Here is a 21,614-nt window from a genome sequence, read left to right as displayed (position 1 = left end):
GGAACATGTCATTTGAAACAACCAAGAATCAATCCAAAACACTATGAGAAAGATTAAAAAACTGAGCCTGAAATCACCATTTCCTTCCACCTTCATACTGTTTGAAACATTGAGACAAATGCTGAAAACCTAGATTTAGTCAATACAATAAACCAGAGGATTTCTCTTAGAAAAAAGTGGATATGAGTCATTGTTTCACAGTCTGATGATAATAATAAGGTATCTTTCACTTCATCTATGCTTTTCTAATTTCTTTCCACTGAGGACAAATCACTGTGCTGCACAATTAACGAGCTTTGGATCAGATCTGCAATGTCATGGCTGAAGTTATATGGATATACACAATTGCAAATAATAAATGTACATAAACGTATTTATTATACACATATAACTCCACATACAAATATATATTATATGATATATATGTGTATTACATCATACATTGTACTTTAAATCCTAAAGAATTTTCAAAGGAAGGATATTATTCTTATCTCCTCATGCTGCTTAATAAATATACAATGACACCAAAGTGCTAAGCTTTCATTCATTCAGTGCTACCAAGGCATACATTAAAGAATGAAAGCAAAAACTAAAGCAGTCTCCACAAATATTGAATATACTAAAACAATTCCAGAGGAAATGCAAATATAAAGTAAATTGTGATTACATTACTGGAAGTTATGGTTACATAAATGGCTTTCCATTTAATTTCACATTATCATAACATGTTAGCACCATAAATCAGGCTGGTGCACATGCATTATTCAAGGAATTATTAATTTTTAGAGATAAATTATTTAGTGTTTACACAAACACTCAAAGGCATTCCGTGTAGCTAGCTAAATTATATCAGACAGAGACTTTCTATGTCATGGGATATCACAAGCTTTTTCTGGTTCTGATAAATATTTTACCACTCTGAATTTTAACATTTTGATGCTCAAAACTTATTGTATACACAGAGAAGTTAGCAAATAACAAGCAAGCATATGAACTGACAGGGTTTGAATGAGGTTACTTTCTTTAACTCCTGATATGAATCCTTAGGATAGGATTCAATTGAGCTCTCCTAGCTAACAGTATGCTGCACTGTCCAGGTTCTCCCAGCCCTTCCCACTCCCTCAGCAGAGCAGGCAGTCTCCCCAGCTTTGGAATCATCCTCCAGATATACCTGGAGAGGGCACGGGTTGCAGTCTGGCACTATAGCATGCAACCCACCCACTCTGATTCAGAGGGAGATGTAAGTAGTTCCTTGGGGCTTTTTTAAGGGCTAAGCCAGGCAAATGTTTTGTATGGGGTATAATAAGAAAGGAAGATGATACAGAAAGTAAAAGGTTATTCCAGCTCACAACTTATGCATCAATCATGACAAACTTTCCGTGGCAGTTTTTAAATCTGTACAGCACCAAGAAAAGCTTGGGCATCACACAGACCAACAGTGATTACACACAGCCAACAGCAACTCTTAAAATTAGCTTCTCTACTGCTCTTCAATTATTTATTCAGAAATTCATTTAGTCTAATTCCAAAAGGGAACATAGTGATCGTCCAGTCTGATGTCCTGCCTGTGACAAGATAAACAATTACACCAAATGATTTCTATGTGAAACTCATAACTTCAGAATGAGATGCATCAATTCTCTTTTTTAGGCAAGATAGAGAGCTATTTCTGATTTATGACATTCAAATTAGAGAGAATCGATCTTATTCACAGGTAAAATATAGTGGAGTCTTCTGAAAATTTCTTTGATAAGATACCATGCTCCTTGCTGTCTGAAATAAGCTCTGAGCATTCAGTGGCATAACCCAGTAGTTGACAGTAATGACTGTTAGTCATCCCATGAGAGACTTTCAGATTTTGTTACGAAAAGATTGAGAAGTTCAGATGTTGCTTTTCCCATCTCTGACTGGACCCTCATAAGGACTCAATGCATAGCAATGTCAAAAATCTTTACAAAGTTTGGCTCATCCAGACACTAAAGTTACAGTAAAAATACACCAGGATAGGAGCAAACCACCAATATGGTTGCAGTGCTAGTGTAGGGTTAGAGCATGACTTAGAGGTCTAAAGCACCATCATTTATGCTCAGTGATCTATTTGTTCATTGAACACCAGGCAAGTGATTAATCACTACTGACAGAGAAGCTGGGAGAGAGATAAAGAGAGAAAGAACTGAACATCCTGTTAAACATCTCATGGAATCCTGTCCTTGGCATGAGCCAGCAAGTTCTCCCGTGGGAAAAGAAAACTAGTGGGAGGAACATACCCAGCCCTGGAGGATAAAAGGGAATATTCCGAAGGTTATTACCTGTCCTGCCTTTTCAAACCTATCTCTACTACCTGGATTGGGCGCCCTATCTCCCCTTGCTTTCCCAGTTGAATGACAGCCTTCTTTTAACAACAGCTTATACTCTTGAGTTAATTTAAGGTAATATGTGAAACACATAATGCAGTCAGCATTCAGCACACAATGATGATTCAACTTGGGGTTGGGACAGTTGCACAATAAAACTTACGATCTTACTACAAGAAAAATAAAACCAAAGAACCCAAAACGATAATAGTTGAAAATCATATATACAAGATGAATCTTAAAGGGATTTTGTTCACATAGTCACGGATCTTAAAATGGCACTAGCAGTTGCAAGATTGCCTGCTAATTGTTCCTCTTTTACACAAGAATTTATAATCCAAGCCTTACTTATTTTTTACTATTTTTCCATTGAAGACCTGCTGCATTAACAATTCCCAATGGAAAGAGAAAAAAAAAAAAGAGAAAACGGAGAGAAAAGAATCAAAACTGCAGAGAGGCATGGGAGTGGGGGTGTGGACTCATGGATGGCCCCTGACCGTCAAGGGAGAGCCACGGCAGTCGCCACCTCGAGGATGCCTGCTAACACCTCCCTGCTGCCTGCCAGTGAGACACTGCACCCCTTGTTTTCCGAAATGTGCGAGTGGCCCCTGCTTGGCGGGGGGGGGGGGGGTTACATGGAGAGAGGAAGTAGGACTTGTTTTGAAAGTTGTGGTTGCTTGTTCAGGTTTGTTATATATATATATATATATATATATATATATATATATATATATATATATATGTTAATAAAGAGCTGTTATTTTCCTTTTCCACACCTTTTCACCTGAAGCCTCTTAATTTCAAAGTTATAATAACTTAGAGGGAGGAGTTTGGTTTCTTTTTTTCCTAGCATGCCCTCCTTAGCAAACATTTGTGTCTTGTTAAACTAAAACAATAACACAGTTCTTTTCACAAGTACAAACATCAACAGATACAAAATTATCACAGCATCTGTATGCCAGAGAACTTTAGTAACTGTTAATACAAAGTTGAAATACGCTTTTGCCGTGATAAATTAGTTTTAATACAAAATTAACTCCAGATGGCACTGTTGCCTTACGTGAAAAAGTGATACTTGAAATGGTGAAAATCTGTTGCAGAAATTTTTCATCCAGCTCACTGCAGCTTTCTTAAAAATCACAAGGTTGAGACAATACCTTTTTGGTTACATGTCAACATTACTATTATATGAATTGTGTGTTTAACAACTGGTGCTGTCAGATTCAAATGGTAAAACTCAGTTTTCAAGTTGATTTAAGACTAGTTCACAATCAAAAAAAAGATTAAATGTTTGTTTTTTCCCAAAACCACTTAACTATAGTACACACTCCAGATAAATATTACTGTTAACAGGGGTATGTAAAATAAATATTAAATAGTAAATACAGTGAGAGATAATGTTTAAACATTTAAATGTTTTTAAATTCGGTTTAAATCTGCTGGTATCCTTGTATAAACAAAAACACACAGTTAATAAGAACTGTTAAATGGACTTGTGCTACCTTGAAAGGCAGCAATTATGAGAGGACACAGAAATTACACTTTAAAATAATCCTAAAACAAAAAGTGCTCGTTATCACTGACTGTGGCTTAAGTACATTTGATTGCAAACGAGCATCAGTTAACATGGAAAAGGGAAGCTATGAACTGGAATACTGCTACTTAGGACTAAACATGAGGATGACATGGACAAGTTTCAATAATATGAGCTGAAAAGTAGTGAAGAAACTTACAGATTAAATAACCTCCTTTGACCTGCAGTTTTATAGACATGGAAACAGCTGTATAAAAGGATACACACCATTAGCATGACTGGTATGTTAAGTGCAAGCTGTTACTATACAGCCGACCCCGAAGGATAAAGACTATGAAATAGGATGTGTATTGTAAGAAGCAGTCTATCATTAAAGAGAAAATTAGGAGAGTAAATGGAATCATCCAAGAAGAAAAGATGATTTTATGAAAAATGCAGCAAACTACAAGCAGGTGAAATTGCCACTAAAAAGCTGTGTACAGGACTGTAACCCTACATGACATAGCTCCTCAAACACTACTAAAACTGACTAGGGACTACAGTAAATCAATAAGATACATCTTTGTAAAGTTGTGTAATGATAACTGAAGGAAGACTGAAAAAAATCTCAAATATTGCACACATCCTAAATCAAAGAAATTATATAATGTATGTCAGCAATTACTGCTGCTGAATCTAACTTCAGTCCAGGGTACTAGAAATTAAAACAAAAAAACCCACCAGACATTTAAGTAGAAATATGTAACTAGAGTGTGATATACCACTAGTAAATAAAGATCAGATTGTTCTAAGAAAATTTAAGGATTTTAGTAAGTATATGTTTATGAGGAAAGATAATGTAAATAATTTCTGCTTATTACTCATTACTTATTTTAAAAATTGAGTTATAGATCTTTAATATTAATGATACAGGACATTAACTGAATGGTGGAAATTAATATTTTAGGTTCTGCAGGAACCTAGTGGCAAGAGCACAGGGCAATCAGGTGCATGTGTGCGTGGGTGGATGACAGCCTGCACCAGCAGCTGGAGTAGGGCTGCAGCCTCACAGGGGATGTAGGGGTCAGCTATTGTACAGACTAGGTGTCTAAGTCCAGTGGGTGGAAGGATCCACCTTTATATAAATATATAGTCTCTCTAGTGAACTTCCATTCTTTCCAGCCGAGAGGGGAAAGCAGGATGAAGTCGCTGGTGCCGTCTGTGTCTGTGCTTGTGAGAGTGCTCTGACTGTTCGTCTGTGATCTGTGTAGCTGGTAATGCATAGATAGATAGATAGAGATACATAGTGTGCATGCATGTCTACCTGCATGTGCTTGTTGGGACTACATCTTCAGCCTCACTACACCTGGGGGTGTGCAGTGGCAGCAGCCTTGCCTCTCTCAGGCATGACAAACTTTAACATAATTAAGATCTAAATAACTCCATGTTGATCCAATGTTAAAAGAAAAAGCAAATATGAGACATTCATCTAATTTATAGGATACTGACTAGTATTCTAACTGCTTTTAATACACCTTGGGTTTTGGTGTTTTCTGTCTGTTTACAAGAAATGCTAAGAGAATCCGGGGAAAAAAAACTTTTGTAATTTCTCTGTCCCTTTGCTGGCTTGAATATACTGTACTTGAGACCTCTCCTAATCTTTCCTCCTGCTAACTTCTTCTCCTAGAAGTACAGAAGCAAGATATATCCCAAACCAGGCCTTTTTCCCCCCCTCTTGTCAATGCATTTTCTTAAATTACCAGTAGGTAGTTTCAGTAGAAATTTTTATGTTTGGATATACTTTGTCAGGGCATTGGGACTTCATCAGTCTCTCTGACTGTAAAAGCAGTCATACTTCTAGAACTTTCCAAATCTCTGCCTAAAGATGAGCCCTAAGAAGCTAAGGTGAGTTCTGCAGTGTACTCTCAGATTTCTTTATAATTTGTGAACTGAAGCTGTAGATTCATGCAATTTCTAAGACCTACAGAACAAAAAGCTTTGTTCCCTAATTATTTCACTCAAGCAATGAATAAACGAAAAAGTGTTGCTTCTAGAAATATGGGATTTTTTAAATATCAGTAACATGATGCATTTGAATAAATATGTGCTTAGGTCAACCTACCTTTGATTTCATCTTTCTCCTCTTCTTCCAGTTCCTGAACAGAGTGAGTGTGATTCTCAGGAAGTGGCCAACTTTCATATAACACTAGTGCCTGAATCATATACTTGTGAGACTGTGAAAGAAAATGCAGCATGCTGAAGACATAACAAGTACTGCAAGTGTTCAAGTCCTGTAGGTTAGTAAACTGCCAGCTATTGAATTCAGCAAATAAAACACATAATTAATTTACAAGCTTCCACATAAAAGCATTCACAAGAAGCTTAAAAAATTAGCATTAATTCCACAGATTTTATTTTAATTCCTGTGAAATCAAACAATTACTCATGTGTTTAGCAAGTGAAACTAAACTGGGCTATACAATAAGAAGCTACATTCCTGTAAGATTTCAATGTAACTTTCCTATGTATGCCATGTACTAAACAAAGACTTTTGTTGATCTTAAGACCTACTACAGGGCTTTGAGCCCTAATACTAGCACTCAATGATGCCTTAATTTGAGGAAGAGGTGACAGGGTCCATAAGTTGTTTTAAACATTGTCTAAACTGAACAGGAAATGGTTATATTTAAAAATTGTTTTCCAAATTCTAAAGCCAGTTCTGAGTCAAAGGAACAGCCCTAGTTTTCTTCGAATATTTTGTTGCAATTGAACTCAACTATGAAGAAAAACTGCAGCAGAGAAACATTTGGAGATAGAGAAGCAAGAAGTGCTCTAGAAAATATATATTATTTTTCTAAAATAGATAAATAATACTAACTGACATCAAGAAAAATCCAAGGTATTGACATTATGAGAAACTTAGCTCTATTAGCAGATATTATGTGTCTTTTACTAAAGCTTTTAGCTGACTGAAAATAGCTGTCTCTCTATGAAAACTATAAAAGATGGCCTTGTCTTACAACATATCTCAAAGAAAGTTCACACTGAAGCACCTGAAGTTTAACTTACTTTCTGGCAGTTTTTGGTCCTTAGCTGAAAGTTATTCTGTACTTAAATTGCATTTGTCAAATGAAGAACACGTAAAGACAGAATATATCCCCTTGATATGAAACTCCCTTCTTATTTAGTCATTTATACATGTACATTATCCTTTCTTCGTCACTTCATTCAAAAGTTACCAACAATTAATTTTACATTCCTTGTTCTTGCCTCAGGATATAAGATTTCCATATGTGCCAAAAAGAATTAGCAATACCCCTTCATCGTGTTTGTTGGGGTTTTTTTTGTTTTTCTTGTTTTTTCCCCAAATCCCAGTGATTTGTACTCTCTTACTTGTTCCGGACTTTCAACAATATCTTGGAAGTTTTCCAAGGGTAAAGATTCATCTATTAACGTAGGTGGATCTTCTTGTACAAGTTCTGGCTTCAAAGAAGTTTTGCTCTCCTTTGAAAATGAATCATGAGTTGGTTTTTTTAATTGTCCAGTTTCTGATTCCTTCTTTGTACTGCTTTGAATAATCTGTGGGGTTTTTGCTGCAAAATGACAACAAAAAAAATAATCCAGAAATTCTATGAATTATTGGTATAAGGTAAATACATGCCCCCAGACAGTAAGAGAAAGAATGAGCATAGTCAATTTTCTCATGCTGTATTATACTCACAAGGTTCCAATTAAAATTTTGCTTATTCCAAATAGTACACTGATTTCATTTTGCGTGCAAATCACAAATCTCTTCAAAGTAAATAACGAGAAATTTGAAAGACTGTGTATATATAACTATTGTTACTGTTTAAAAAGTGTATAATTTTTTTCCCTCTAACACCACCCGTCTTTTCTGCACTAATCACAACGGCACCATTACAGAAAATAGATATCCTTGGACTCTGTATGATGGGGTCTCTGTGTGGATAACCTAATTAAAAAAATTGTGTACAACTGTGGATGGAGGGGAGAGGTGCATTGGCCACAGTTCTGGCAACTCCTAACCTTGCAGCAGCCTTTATCAAGTATCTCTGTGTCAAACTGACACAAAGTGAATTTTGTGCCAAACTGACACAAAGACCATAGCTGACTTAAGTTTAGAAAAAGCCAATCTTGAAAAGAGCTATAGAATTATTTGTAGTCTATAATTTATGATGTTATATCATTGTCACCTAAGGAACATGTTTATGTGGAAAAACTGTGAAACGAGGAATGTTCTAAAGAAGGTCTGTCACAGAAGTATTAATCCAAAAACCATAAATTTGTTTTCATTTCTAATGCCACATTAAATTTGTGATACTCTCTTGCCTCCATGTCTACAGAGAAAGGAAAGAGAATTCTAGAAGTGCACATCTCATAAAAAAATTGAATAAGGGCAGAAATTAACACCTCTGGGGAAGCAGCTTCCCCTATGTTACACTAACAACAGCTCCACTATCAACCAGGAAAGAGTTAAATTTTGACTTCACTGAGGACAAAAGGCTTTACCCTCTCCAAGGTTTATAGCAGAAGTAAAGGATGAGAACTGCATTATTGCAACACTTGAAAAGAAAAATGCACAGTGTCGTGTGTTGATGAAACATCCAGGGAAATTCAAAGGAGGTGACAGGACTTTAGACCAGATTCAGCAAAATTAACTGGTGGTGTGTCAGTGCATAGATGCCAATTAAGTGGTTAAGTGTGCCACTAGAAACTCAATGGGAGCCAGGAAATATTGTTTCTTATGAAAGTCAAATGCCATGGATTACTTCCTATTGTATCTTTCCTCTGCATAAGCCAGTGCTTCCTTGCTCCTAAGAAAATCAGAAGTCAGGAAATGAAAACAAGACCTAGCAGAGATGCTTTCTTCAAGAGGTCTCAAACTCCTAATCACAAGCTATGAGTTGCTCTCCTGCATTACATCAGAATCTCTAGCATCTGAGCTCTCCCTCTTGCTGTCCCTGTGGTAAGGAAGCCTGTGAGAGAAACTTGAAGGAAGACAATATATGATTTCCTCTAACCCATTTTTTAAAGTGATGCAACTTCATGGGTGTTATTTTGCAACAAGTATGCCTAAGCAAGCCTGTATCTGTGGAATAGTTTCTCACTTGGGTAGATGCTGCTGAGCCTTCCAGGTATGAGTTAGCTTCCCATGTTGCAAAGGTGAGAGTAGATGTAATTCACAATGGTTAGAGAATTAGGTCTTTCACTGGAAGGAACCAAAATCATTTGTCTTTCACTCAATGGAAGTACATTTGGATGAATAAGAAACATTATCCAAATACCAGAATCTTGAGTATTTTTCTACATCTGAGTGAAAACCTGCTCCAAAGATACAATTTGTATTCCAAATGGAAGAAAAACTACATAAAGACATATTCTAATTAGGCAAACTGCCTTTAGGTTACCATCTGCAATATTCGCATAAAAGTTTCTAGTCAAGAAGGATCTTCAATGCCAGTCTGAGTGCTGTCAGCAAGGGCCAGTGCAAGTAATTTACAAAAAAAGGTAGCTGTAAAAGCAGTGAGGCCAACTAAATGTACTCATTCTTGAAGTCAACAGAGAGGTGATCTCCTCTCCAGGAGGTCTGGAGCTTGGGCTTTAGATATGCACTGCCCTCTGAAGGAGCTCATCTCTACCTATCAAGGTATGCAGATTTCAAGGGAGGTTGTGGTCCTTAGGCTACAATTGCCTCACTACCCTCCTCTTCTGTTTCTCCTAAACCAGAAGAGCTTTAGTATTGAAAAATTCTATAATGGTTTGCCCAGATGATGATCGTGCCATGAAGGTAACTCATCTCAGAATGATGGAATCCCTCATTCTGCTTTCCTTACTGGAAAGATGACTTGGAAAAGCTCACAAAAATACATACATACCCAATAGTTCTAGCAATGGTCACCAGGTGGTGCTGTGATACCAAATTACTTTTCTTCCCACATATAAAAATATTCAGTCTTGGTTTTCCTATGCAAAGCTCTGACTAGAAGGAACTCCTACCTACCTTGCTTCAAGATTCAAACAAATATCTGAAAGATACTTTGCAACAGGATTGCATCAGACTGTTACTGTGGAAAATAAAAGCATTATGAGCATTCACTTGCCCATCTGTGCTTACAGAACTGCTGTGCTTGTATCTACAAACCAAATTGTGCTTGCAATGTATATGTCAATGTGTAACTCCTTTATTGGCAAGCAAATGTTCGAGGTCCAAGTCACCTGCTACACCTCAGAAGAGGTAAATATATTTAAAATCAATTGGTTTAATGTAGTTTTTGAGCTGCAAAAGACGTTTATAGAACAGCTGTGATTGGAGATGAATTAACAGGTAGTGGGTGGGCAAGGGAGATAATGTTTTATTGGTGATGCTTGCACAATATTGTCACTTAGTACTTCTAGCAACACAGCAATTAATTCTGTGAGAGGCAGAACATTTGTGGTAGTGAAAAAGTTTCGAATTTAATGATTGCGACTGGCTTAACTAACAAATTTGGTGGTGATTGTATAGTACTGTTTTCTGATTACTCCTATTCTGAGAAAATACACTGTTTTAGGGGACAAAAAGATACTGACAGTATGAATTTTGTTGTATTGAGTGTCAGTTGTACAACTCTCCACCTGAACTTGGCATCGGTATTTCTGAATGTCCCTTTATTGTTTTGTACATGCCATAATAACACTTCTGACAACAGCAAAGAAACATGCTTTTATAATGCCATAAACTGAACCACTACTAAACCTACAGACACTCAGTAGTATTGGTTATAATGAGTACATTTCATTATATTTTCATTTAGTTTAGATGATCTGAAAGATTTTACACAAAATACTTCTTTGTGATAGACAGGATATATACTTAAGGAAAAGAACTTCAGCATTAAGGCCACTCGGTCTGGTATTGTAAAAATACTAGTAATAGTAAAAAAACCAGCTTCACAGTCATTCCTTCCAAATGGCAACTCCCTATATATACTCACATACACTTAAGGGGCATCAGAATATTCATTACACCTCCAAATATAGTCTAAAATTATAGCTTGTTTTTTATTATTTTTCCCATACAGCATTGAAATTTCATATAGAACACTATTCTAAAGGATCATGATTGAAAACTACGCAGTTCAAAATAGTGGAGGTGAGCACATGAAGTATAATTCTTATTGTTTAAGAGTCTTCATAAAAGGACTGAAGACTTTAATACCTTACTATCTTTTGTACAGTGGTGCCCATGGAGGGGACAATAACAGACTTGTTAGCTTATGAACATCTGTTTTACTTAAGCAAACTTGTAATTGTTATGAAGAAATAATTTTCAAAATGAAACAAGTGTAATGAATAATTCAAAATAGTATACAAATAAAATGTAAATAGTTTGATTAAAAAGTGAGGTGTATAGAAAACAGGAAAATGAAGATTATGAAAGAAGACGGCATGGCAGTAGCCCATAAAATCTATTACATATAAGAAGTGGAATGGAGGCAGGTAGATGGTACTTAATTTTTGCTTTAAAATTACCTGAGCACTACAGGGACAATTGCTGAAAATTAGTCTTGAGAATTATGTACCCCATTCAACTGTATTTATTGGCTTTGAACAGTAAAGCCAAACAGCATTTCAAAATCTAATGTCAATCAACCGGCTGAGAGTACTTCCAGATGACAAAATTTTCATTTCAGTTTTGTTTTAGCTTCTTCAGCAGCCCATCTCCAATTTTACCAAACAATAAAAATGCCAGTAGCAAATATCTAATAGTGTCTGATAGTAGCTCTTTGAGTACTGAGTCTGGCAGAGCTTTAACTTTCGAAAAGTCTGAAAATAAAGCATGAAAGAGAATGTCTGTCCTCTGGAGTATGCCCCAAGTTTTATCACTGTATCAGAGGGGGATGATAACAGAATACTGATAAATCTCAATCCAAAGGCTCTCTCTTTTAAGTCCATTTGTAAATCAATACTTCCTTAGTGGGACAGCACATCCAAGGAAAGTGGACTATTTGTGTATCATTAAGAAAAAAATCCCAGAAAATACAAGCCTTAACTACTAACTGATATCACAGGATCACTGGAGGCTGAGTGGACCTGGCAGAGGCTGGAAGACACCTCTAGAGATCATTTAGTTCAATTCAGCTGCTAAAAGGAGGGTCAGTTAGGGCAAGTTGCTCACAGCCATATCTAGTTGGATGAATACTCCAAAAACTCTCTGGGCAATGTGTTGCAGTGTTTGACGCCCTGAGAGTGAAAATGAAACAAATAAACAAAATGCTTAAATTGTATTTTCTCCATTTAAGTTACTGCTCATTTCTCTTGTATTCTCACTGGGCACCACTGAGTTTGGCTTAATTTTCTTTACTTCCTTGCTGCTTATCACAGTATTTCTATGCTGCCACACTTGGGCATGCAGTAGATTCAGAGTGTTGGTTTGCTGGACTAGAGAAAGTCACTTTTAACTGATGACAGATGGATTTTTGTTCACTAGTTTCAAAGTACTAAGAGAAAATACATGAATTTTAGCACCTTTGACCACACGCTTGTTCTCACCTTTAACAAGAACTGAGCTGACAAAACTGCAGTGTAATGAATGACAATAAAATCTAAATTAAACAAAGAAAAAACCCCAACTCTGAGCAAATAAACATCTCAGATTCAACTGTTCTGCTGAAAGTATGCAAAGTGTTTCCTGTAGCTTTCAATGAAAGTTACAAACAAAATTTTGTTTAAATTCAAGTGTTCCCATGAGTTATAACTCTATCTTGGTATTTAAGTTGCTATGATAAAGAATTTACAATACTATAATGGACATTTATGCCTTTTATTGCAACTTTGGAAGTCTGGAACAAGTAGCTCTTCCTTCACTGTCTCCTATTTCAACAGGTATCATTGGGAAGCTGTAGCAAAGGCAGAGTAAAAAATGGAGAGTTTTTCTTAAGGATAAGTATTACATCATTTATTCAAGAGCCTTTTGCCTTGTACTCTGGGGCTCATATGATGGATGAGAAAACAATAAAACGTGTGCTTCTGCTAAAAGGAGTGATGCTTAGGATGGTGCACTTAAACCACAAGGCCTGGTGTAATTTGTGAATTATTTACTATGTCCCACTGTCTGAGTATCAGTTTCCTAATGGCCAAAATTTTTGAACTTTAAGATCAAACAAATAACGGCAAGATCTTGAAAATAAAATCTATTTCAACTCTCAAGGACAAAGTAAGGACATGCATAAAAATTCTCAGCCCTGAGAAGCTACTTCACTATCCATGAAACTCTTTACGCAGTTATAAAACAAGACCAAAAGGCAGAGGAAGAAAATAAGGCTGGACACCTTATTTCAATCAATCCTTTCAGTAACTTTCCTCATTGCTGAGGGCCAAGGACTTCTGTTCAAAAATGTAGCTGATTTCATTCAATCACAAAGCAATTAGGGTTTTATGAAAAGAGTAGGAAAAAAGAATATTTGTTATGATTACCTAAAATTATTGTAAGAATGCATATTCCTCAGTGAATAAAATTATCAAATACAGAATGCAATACTTACAGTGGGAGCTCAAAAGTGATCCATTACTCAGGAAAGTAAAAACAGGGATGACTGCGTGGCCCTTTCCAGTGACACTTATAATTTCTTCCTCGTTATCTAGGACTTGCAGTTTAATGAACACATCTGATTTAGAGGTTTGTACCTGCACTGTAGCAGTATGTGGTGCTTTGACTTTTACTGAATACCTAAATAGGAAGAAAAACATTATAGCAATATAACCAACTATATGTGATAATTTTTTTAGGAAAGCACCTAAATGTTGTGCCAAACTGGAAGCAAACACTTAAAATTGAGTTTGTAGTCAACTGTTTTCTTGGAATCTGGTGGACTAAGCTTCCTCTAGTGAGGTTTAGTGCAGTAAATCCACATACAAAGTAAGTGCCGCTTCTGCAAAAAAGGAGTGGTCTAGCCATTTATTTTTTTCACTGCCTTATCGGAAGTCCAAATACACATTTTACCTCCTGCTGCACTAGTATTTGTAGAATAATATGGTTAGCCAGATCAGGGAACAGTATCATTTAAAAAGTACCTGAGGGGAAAAAAAAAGAATTACTTGCTTTCAAAAGGGTAGGGATAATTCATTTGGTAGCAGCTGCTACTCTGGCCAACTTAAAACACTTTTGCATTAAAAGATTGTAGAATTAGAATCTGAGGACAAAATTTAAATAATTGTTTTGCTGTGACTCACTACTTTATATATTATTTGATTTTTGTCCATAAATACAAATTGTTAGAGTAATCTGACCAAATGAGAAAAGAAATGACAACACACAGACTCCGTCACCCTGACTTCAGCACATTTGGATCCAAAAATATATAACTATCTTAAAATATTTTTTTTTAAGGATTCATAAGATCAGAGAGGAGAAAGGAAAAAAAAAATCATCAGGAAAGAGAGAGTTTAAAAAATTTGAGTCCACTTGTTACGTTTCCATTACATGCTTTTTTCATTTATATTGAAACTGTTTCTTCTGCTGAATAGACATTTATTCCAAGAATAATCCATTGGTTTGAAATATTCAAACAAATTTTCAGGAATCAAGGTAAAATGTTCTAGAATCAACCTTCAAAATATATAAATTTAATCAGCTCTAAGCACAGGGCCTGTTCTAGTGCAGTGTGTACTCCTTTGTGTAGACTTCAGTATAGTGACTTAGTAGCGGTCCGTTCTGAAGTTACTCAGACAGAACTTATTTTAATAAACTTTAATCAATTAAAAAAGGATTAATAAAAACTAAATCACATTTTTATTAATTATATTCTCCTCAAAGAATCAGGATGCTAAAATAAAATGTATGTAAATTTTTCTACCAACCCTGCAAGATGGAAATTGGTCTGATATATCAGGAAAGAAAGTGTTGCATTCCTTTATTATTTAAAGCTTCATCTGAATAGCTGAAAAAAAATGTATCAAATTTTGTGTCTCCTCCCCACCTGCAAAATCTCAATTTTAATACATATTTAATCCCCCAAAGTACTACAGAATTCCAGCGATTGGCACACAGATAAGATCGAGCTTTCAGTATTATTATTCAGTATTATTTCAGTATTATTATTATTTTGAAGTTATAGTCTGTGCACTTCATACCTGTTCTTCATTAAGCAGTGGCAATATTTCAGAAAATAACACTTTCACAAACCAAATGGTAAATTTGATAGTCCATAAAATTTAGATATTTGTCTCAATACTCTCCCCTTCTAAGAAAAAGGAACAACGTACTTTTCTGTCAAAGATGACCCATAGAAAAAAAAATTAATCATTCTCCTCTCGATATTTACCTAAACATTATATGCTCTTTGTTGGGTATGTAATGCCCTTTAAATAGTCTAGTAGAATACACATTTTTTACAGTCTCACGAGAGGGAAATGGAAGTGGACTATGAGAACTGATGAGCCTGAGCTTCCATTTTCCAGCTGCCACAGGTAGGTCACCAGTATGTGCTTCAGCCATAAAAGTGTATCCTTTCTGAAAGGGGAAAACAAGTCATTTTTACTTGGCAATAAAACTACTTAAAATGCACTCTATGACTACATGAAACACACTTTCTGTCCATGCTACACTTAGTAATAGAATAAGAGGTCCTTCACAAGCAAGAATCTTATAATTCTATTCTATTTCAATTTATGATGCATCTCTTATTATAGTAGTTTATATTTGGCAAAAAGTTACACAGTAAGTAAAATTCAGTTTAATCTAACTTCAAAGCTGGTAGGTATTTTTAGGGGCAGATACAATCAAATCCCGAAGTCACTTTGTAACCAAATTATTTGATGATTTAAGATGTCCTACATGCTTTAGGCCGTGTGAAAGTATAGGTGGATGAGCTTGCTGCATGGAAATTTAGAGACCAGATTACTTCTTCAAATTTGAGGTTAAATTAATATTGCCTCTACTTTTAATAATGCAATTGCAAGTACAGTATGAAATTTCAAGATATTAATCTTATTTTTATGAAGATGTTGATTTAAGAAAAAATATTTCTAGTATTAGAAAATCCAAGTAAAAAATTAACAAAAACTGAAACACACAATTAATAAGCCTGGTGCTGATTTATGTGTTCTTTATGAATTCTGAGAATAGGAATATGAGGAACCAGAGTATAACTTAAAAAGTTTCAAAATTTAATTAATTTTTATTTGTAATAAGTAAGGCTATATTGATGTGATTACTTAAGAGGAAGGTGCGGGAAAAAGGGATATAAGGAGTGCAATGGCCAGCTGTAGTGTTATAGGGGAACTCAGGCTTAAGTCCCTTCTTCATATTCTCTAAGACAGCTCTACTAGCTCTCTATTTCAAACATTAAAACTTCATGTTCCACCCAAGAAATAGTCCAGATGAAAATTCTTTGAAAGCTTTTAACTCTTTCAGTCTTCTGCTAAATTTCAGTTTAAATAAAACAGTATTTACAAGCAAAACCAGCTTTGATGAAAAATCCTTAAAATTAATGGGTTGTGATTTCAGAACTATCCAATAATGCAGGGCTTTATGTGACTCAGGACTTCAGAAATACTTAGAAAGAAAGTAAAATAAATTATTCATGATTCCAGTTTGTGGAATTGTAACTGTAAGGCTCTTTACAACCTTTCATCACCACAAGGTAATAGCAACCTCTCAAAGTTATGATTCAGGAGAAGTCACTTATTTAAATATCTAGTTAAGCATATAGTTACATATAGGCCCTCCTATTCTTAACAAGCACATTTGGAAACTGAGAGGGATTTAGCCAGATATTCAAGTGCTTTCTGACAGCATGGGGTGCATGAGAAAAATACTTTCTCTTGTACGCCTACTTATAAGGATAAGGTTATACAATCTTAACATTGGCTATAAATATGTAGAAAATTTAGACAAGACCAAAAATATGCTTGAGTGAGCACTTTCTGAACACCATGAGCAATTAGAAAGTACAATAACTAAATTTTGCAGCTGGTAGGAACATCAAGTAATCATCAGTCACTACTGAGAAATGAGCAAAGATCTAGACAATCCCATCAGATTTATGTCTCTTTCTTAAAAAAATTTTGAGAAGTTTCATTACCTACTTAGATATCTTGTTACAATTTACCATCTGTAGAATCAGAACAGACCACCTAAACCAACTTTTTGGCAAAGTAAAATGACTCCCTTATATCCTTCTACGGTGTCAAGACAAATAACTGAGCAGTGTCCTTGCTCAGACTTCTTTTTTCTAGACTAAATATGTTGGTAGTGGTGATTTCTTAAACTCTTATCTATGTAGGTCAGCTGAAGTTTGATTGCTTATCTCTATCTTTTTCTACAATCCATTTGAAAGACTTGTGAATAATAAAGAGAGCAGAATTTAAAAACAAAACAGAAGAACAAAAAAAACCTCACAAAACTCTATCCACCAGGAGAAAAAAAGTCCCACAGAAGAAGAAAATGTAATGCAAAATCAAAACATCCAAATAATGTAAAACAAGTAGACAGTTTCTATCTAGACTGTAATGTCTGCAAAATGACAACAAACTTTATTGTTAGTGTGCAGATTTTATCTTTATTGTCAGTTATTCTGAAATGAACTTTAATGTGTTCCAGGAGTTTCTCTGCAGCAGAATAACAGTATCTGTTGACAGGATTTCTTTTTAGCTGTGTTGTAAATTGCTGAGTCATAGTTTTGAAGCAGAAAAACTAACTGGGAGGTGTATTTAAAAAAAAAAAGGACTTTTTATTTAATAATACCGATATTTAGGAATGCAGGCAAACCATATAATTTCTTGCTTGATGTATTACATTGTTGACTGCTTTTTACAAATATTTTTACAAAGAAAGGTAACAGATTAAAAAAAATACAGCTGTATTCTCTGTTTAATAATAATTGCAAAATGTGTTGTCAAAACATCAATAGAGCTTCGGCAGGTCCACTGAAACATTTGTGAACCATTTACAAATAGAAAGAAAAGAAGCTAAATGATAGAGTATAAGGTTATATTCTTACTGAGGAACTCAAGAGCAGTGATTGAGAAATGTGATAAGAAAATGTAGGAAATACAGCATGCCTGCACAATTCTGTTTTAATACTCTCAAAAATCACTCTTTACTGATATAAACCACATTTAATATTATGAAATATAAGCCATCAGTCTAGCAAATAATAACAGAAATGTCTGCTTTAAGAGGGGACTTCTCCAATAGTGAAGCACAGAAATAAAATAAAAAGGGTCATTTCCATTAGTCATTAACAGAATCACTGAGGCTACTGTGCTGTACCCAGGGGGAGAAAAAAATATTACAGAGTGTATCTACTTGGGTAGGGTATAAAATCCCAAGCATTTCCAACATGAAAACTACTGTACTACACAAAGCATTGGTAAGATCTTGTTTTGAATGTTGTGTATGATTCTGGACACCTTTCTTCAAGAAAGATAGATTAAATGGGAGAAGGTCTAAGAAAGAATTAGTGAAATCAGGGAAACGGAAAAACTGCCTTGCAGGGCAGAACCAGACAGTTGTGTCTGCTAAGCAGGATCTGAAATAAATCTGAAGTTGTGATTGTGCAACCTGCCACTTTCCTGAAAAGCAATAAGTAGTAGTCACCATTGAGATTTCTTTTTGCATCCTGCCACTTGCCACTGTCAGATTCCAACCCAAATTTCCCTGTCTGGTGGAATCCACGCACCATTTCTGAGGATCCCAATTAGTTTGGAGAGATTCAAGAGCTTGTCTGCAACCCTTCTTTTTAAAGCATTGTCCTCCAGCAGTAGCACTCCTTATCTGTCACATTCAGCTTATATTCACTATAAACACTAGATAAGGCAAGTTCATTCTAAAGAAAAAAAAAAGTCTAATGAAATTTGAAGTTACAAAAAAAAGACAAGAAATCTGCTTCTACAGTGTTAGACTATAAATGAATCAATTCTTTGGTACTGACAGATGAGACTGAGAGGGCTAAAATGTGAATAGAATGTGTCTTCACTAAAAGATCAGCTGTGAACATGTGAATAGAATAGTTGAGATTGGGATAATATTTAAGAGATAAGAGGCAGGCCAGAATAGGAAATTAAGTAATAAATGATAATACAGATTAAATAAGAGTTTGGACTAGATAGGTCTGATGAAATTCTGAACTGTCTGAAGGATACTTAAATAACAGACTAAAACAATGATTAAACATTCAAATTATGTTTGATAATTAATGGAGGACACTAAGGTACTTAATATCAGTCAGCATAATCCCAAAGGCTGAAAGCATCATGAAATAACTAGTAGAATGAACTCCTTGCAACCCCCTCAACATAGCAAAAAGACTGTAAAGAATAAGTTCTGCCAATCCAACCAAGATTCCCTTTTTAGGAAAGCACAGTATGGGAAAGAAGGAGATATCTGACACTATCTCTTTGATCATTCTTCTAAGCCAAAGGAAATGCTGTCATAATGAAGAAATTAGGGTGACTGTTGAACAATCACATCCAGAAAGCACATATTCATAGCTTCTTTTGGAAGAGAAGGATGCAGTCAGTGGGATTTCAAAGATCTAACCTGAACCTGATTTCATTCAAAAGTTTATTATTAAGAATATGTATTTATTTAGATGGTGGAATGGAGAATATATATGCTTACTTAGCTAATACTACAAACTAGGAAGTATGATAGCTTTAGAGGAAGAGCAAATTAGAATTAAAGATTATTTTAAACTGGGGAAATGGCCTGAAAAAACAGCATTAAAATCAGTAGTGAAATACACTATATTCACTCGAGAATAATTAAGTACAGGATTCAGTTCTTCAAGAAAGCACTAGGGTTACAGAAGTACATGAAGCAGCAATGGCACTGCAAAATAGGGCAAGCATCACAGCTGGTTATATAAGCAAAATAAAGCCCACCAGATGTAAACTTAACATTCCTTACTCACCATTTGTATGGCCACAAGTTATACACTGGAATAAAGTTTACTGTGCTCAGTGTTATGCACGATAAACAAGAAAAAAACCCCAAATAACAGCAGCTGGAAAGAGTCCAGAGGAGAGAGTAATCAAGAGTGTAGAACATATAACTTGTGAGGTAAGGTTGACTAGAGTGTCTTCTTTAGCCCAAAGGTCAAAAGGCAGGAGGATGGGAAATGGCAATAATTATTTAACAATATAGAGGCTTTTTTAGAAGTAATTTACACCAATGCTTTCAAAATAACATGCAGGACTTGGAGGGGGGGGGAGCATGTCTAAAGCTGTATTTGGCATCAGTGCTGCAATTACCTTTAGCATCTGAAGATGCATGGTAGTTTTTATAGGAATGATTTATAAAAGGCTATTTAAACTTTATTTTTAGTTTGACCCTTAACTCTTGAAGGTTGTTCTGTCACGTGCACAGCATCAGTATCAACCACATTGCCACAGAATAGCACACCACAGGGAACCAAATGATATTTTTCCATTTAGCAACAGCAAAAGAACATCAAATAAAATTAAGGCTATTCCTTTACTATAAAAGGTTTAGCACAGAAGCAAATTAGTGACAATCTCTTTTCAAACTTGCTAATAAATAAGGGTGCACTTTTAAGTAGAACATTATGACATAGCTAAAAATGTCCAAAGTATTCGGGCACTTATTATTCTTAAAATTATACTTTTCGCAGCAATTCTTTGCATTTACCTTATTTTTTGGATAAACATGAGGTGCCACTTCGAAAAAGACATGTGGCATTTCCTCCAGTGTGTCATTATCAACAACATGAAGTCTACAAGAAGGGATAGTGGTATACACCTTTGTCACTATAAGCATGTCTTCTGGAACAATAAATATTTCTCTAAAAAAAATATTCAAATAGTATCAAAATTATTTTCACAAAAAAAGGGATTTGCGTAACACAAAACAAAAGTATTGTCACGGTTTAACCCCAGCCAGCAACGAAGTATCACACAGCCTCCCACCCAACCCACTCTGGGGAGAAGAATCAGAAAGGAAAGGTAAACCTCGTGTATTAAGAACAATTTAATAACTGAAAAAAATCATAATAATAATTATGCTAATAATATTAATAACTTTAATGATAAGGAGAGGGAGAGAGACTAACAGAAACCAAGAGAAACAAGTGATGCACAATACAATTGTTCACCACCCACTGACCAATGCCTGTTCCTGAGCAGTGATCAGCCCCCTTCCAGGTAATTCCCCCCAGTTTATACACTGAACAGGCCATTCTGTGGTATAGGACATCCCTTTGGACAGCTGTCCTGGCCATGCTCCCTCCCAGATTTTTATGCATTTTCCCACTGCCAGAGCGCGAGACACCAAAAAGTTCTTGAACTGGGATAAGCACTACTCAGTAACAACCACAATATCAATGTGTTATCAACATTATTCCCATACTAAACCCAAACACACAGCACTGTACCAGTTACTAGGAAGAAAATGAAGAAGAAATGAACAAGAAAATGAACTCTGCTCCAGCCAAAACCAGGACAAGTATACATCAGAATTTAGGGAAAGTAGGTAGATAGAAGTAAGTTTTTAAAGCAGGTTAGTGAAAAAACACAGCGTATCAATACTACTTTCCCATAAGAGTTATATAGGGTTGTATGGCACTCACCTAAAAACCAAGAACCACACATGTGGTGGGTGATCAGCACACGTTACAGCATAGTCAGCGAAAGACATTTTACACCATTCATCTTCATAACAAGGAAACTTTTCAATTGACTTACAGTTTCTTTTAAAAATTTCTCTGGAAAGCAGCAAACAAGAT

The 21,614-nt window shown here is 35.4% G+C and overlaps 1 protein-coding gene across 1 annotated transcript in view; it reads right to left on the bottom strand.

Moving 5' to 3' along the window:
* Window positions 1–21,614, bottom strand: part of ADGB (androglobin) — a 114,213-nt gene that overhangs the window by 9,931 nt on the left and 82,668 nt on the right. The window contains 6 exon segments of the mRNA XM_032683883.1: window positions 5,990–6,101; window positions 7,261–7,460; window positions 13,413–13,597; window positions 15,192–15,379; window positions 20,522–20,675; window positions 21,459–21,593. Coding sequence (XP_032539774.1) covers window positions 5,990–6,101; window positions 7,261–7,460; window positions 13,413–13,597; window positions 15,192–15,379; window positions 20,522–20,675; window positions 21,459–21,593 — 974 coding nt within the window.

The sequence above is a fragment of the Chiroxiphia lanceolata genome, chromosome 3, assembly GCF_009829145.1.
Source record: "Chiroxiphia lanceolata isolate bChiLan1 chromosome 3, bChiLan1.pri, whole genome shotgun sequence".
Classification (NCBI taxonomy): domain Eukaryota; kingdom Metazoa; phylum Chordata; class Aves; order Passeriformes; family Pipridae; genus Chiroxiphia; species Chiroxiphia lanceolata.
This window is presented reverse-complemented; position numbering and strand designations above follow the sequence as displayed.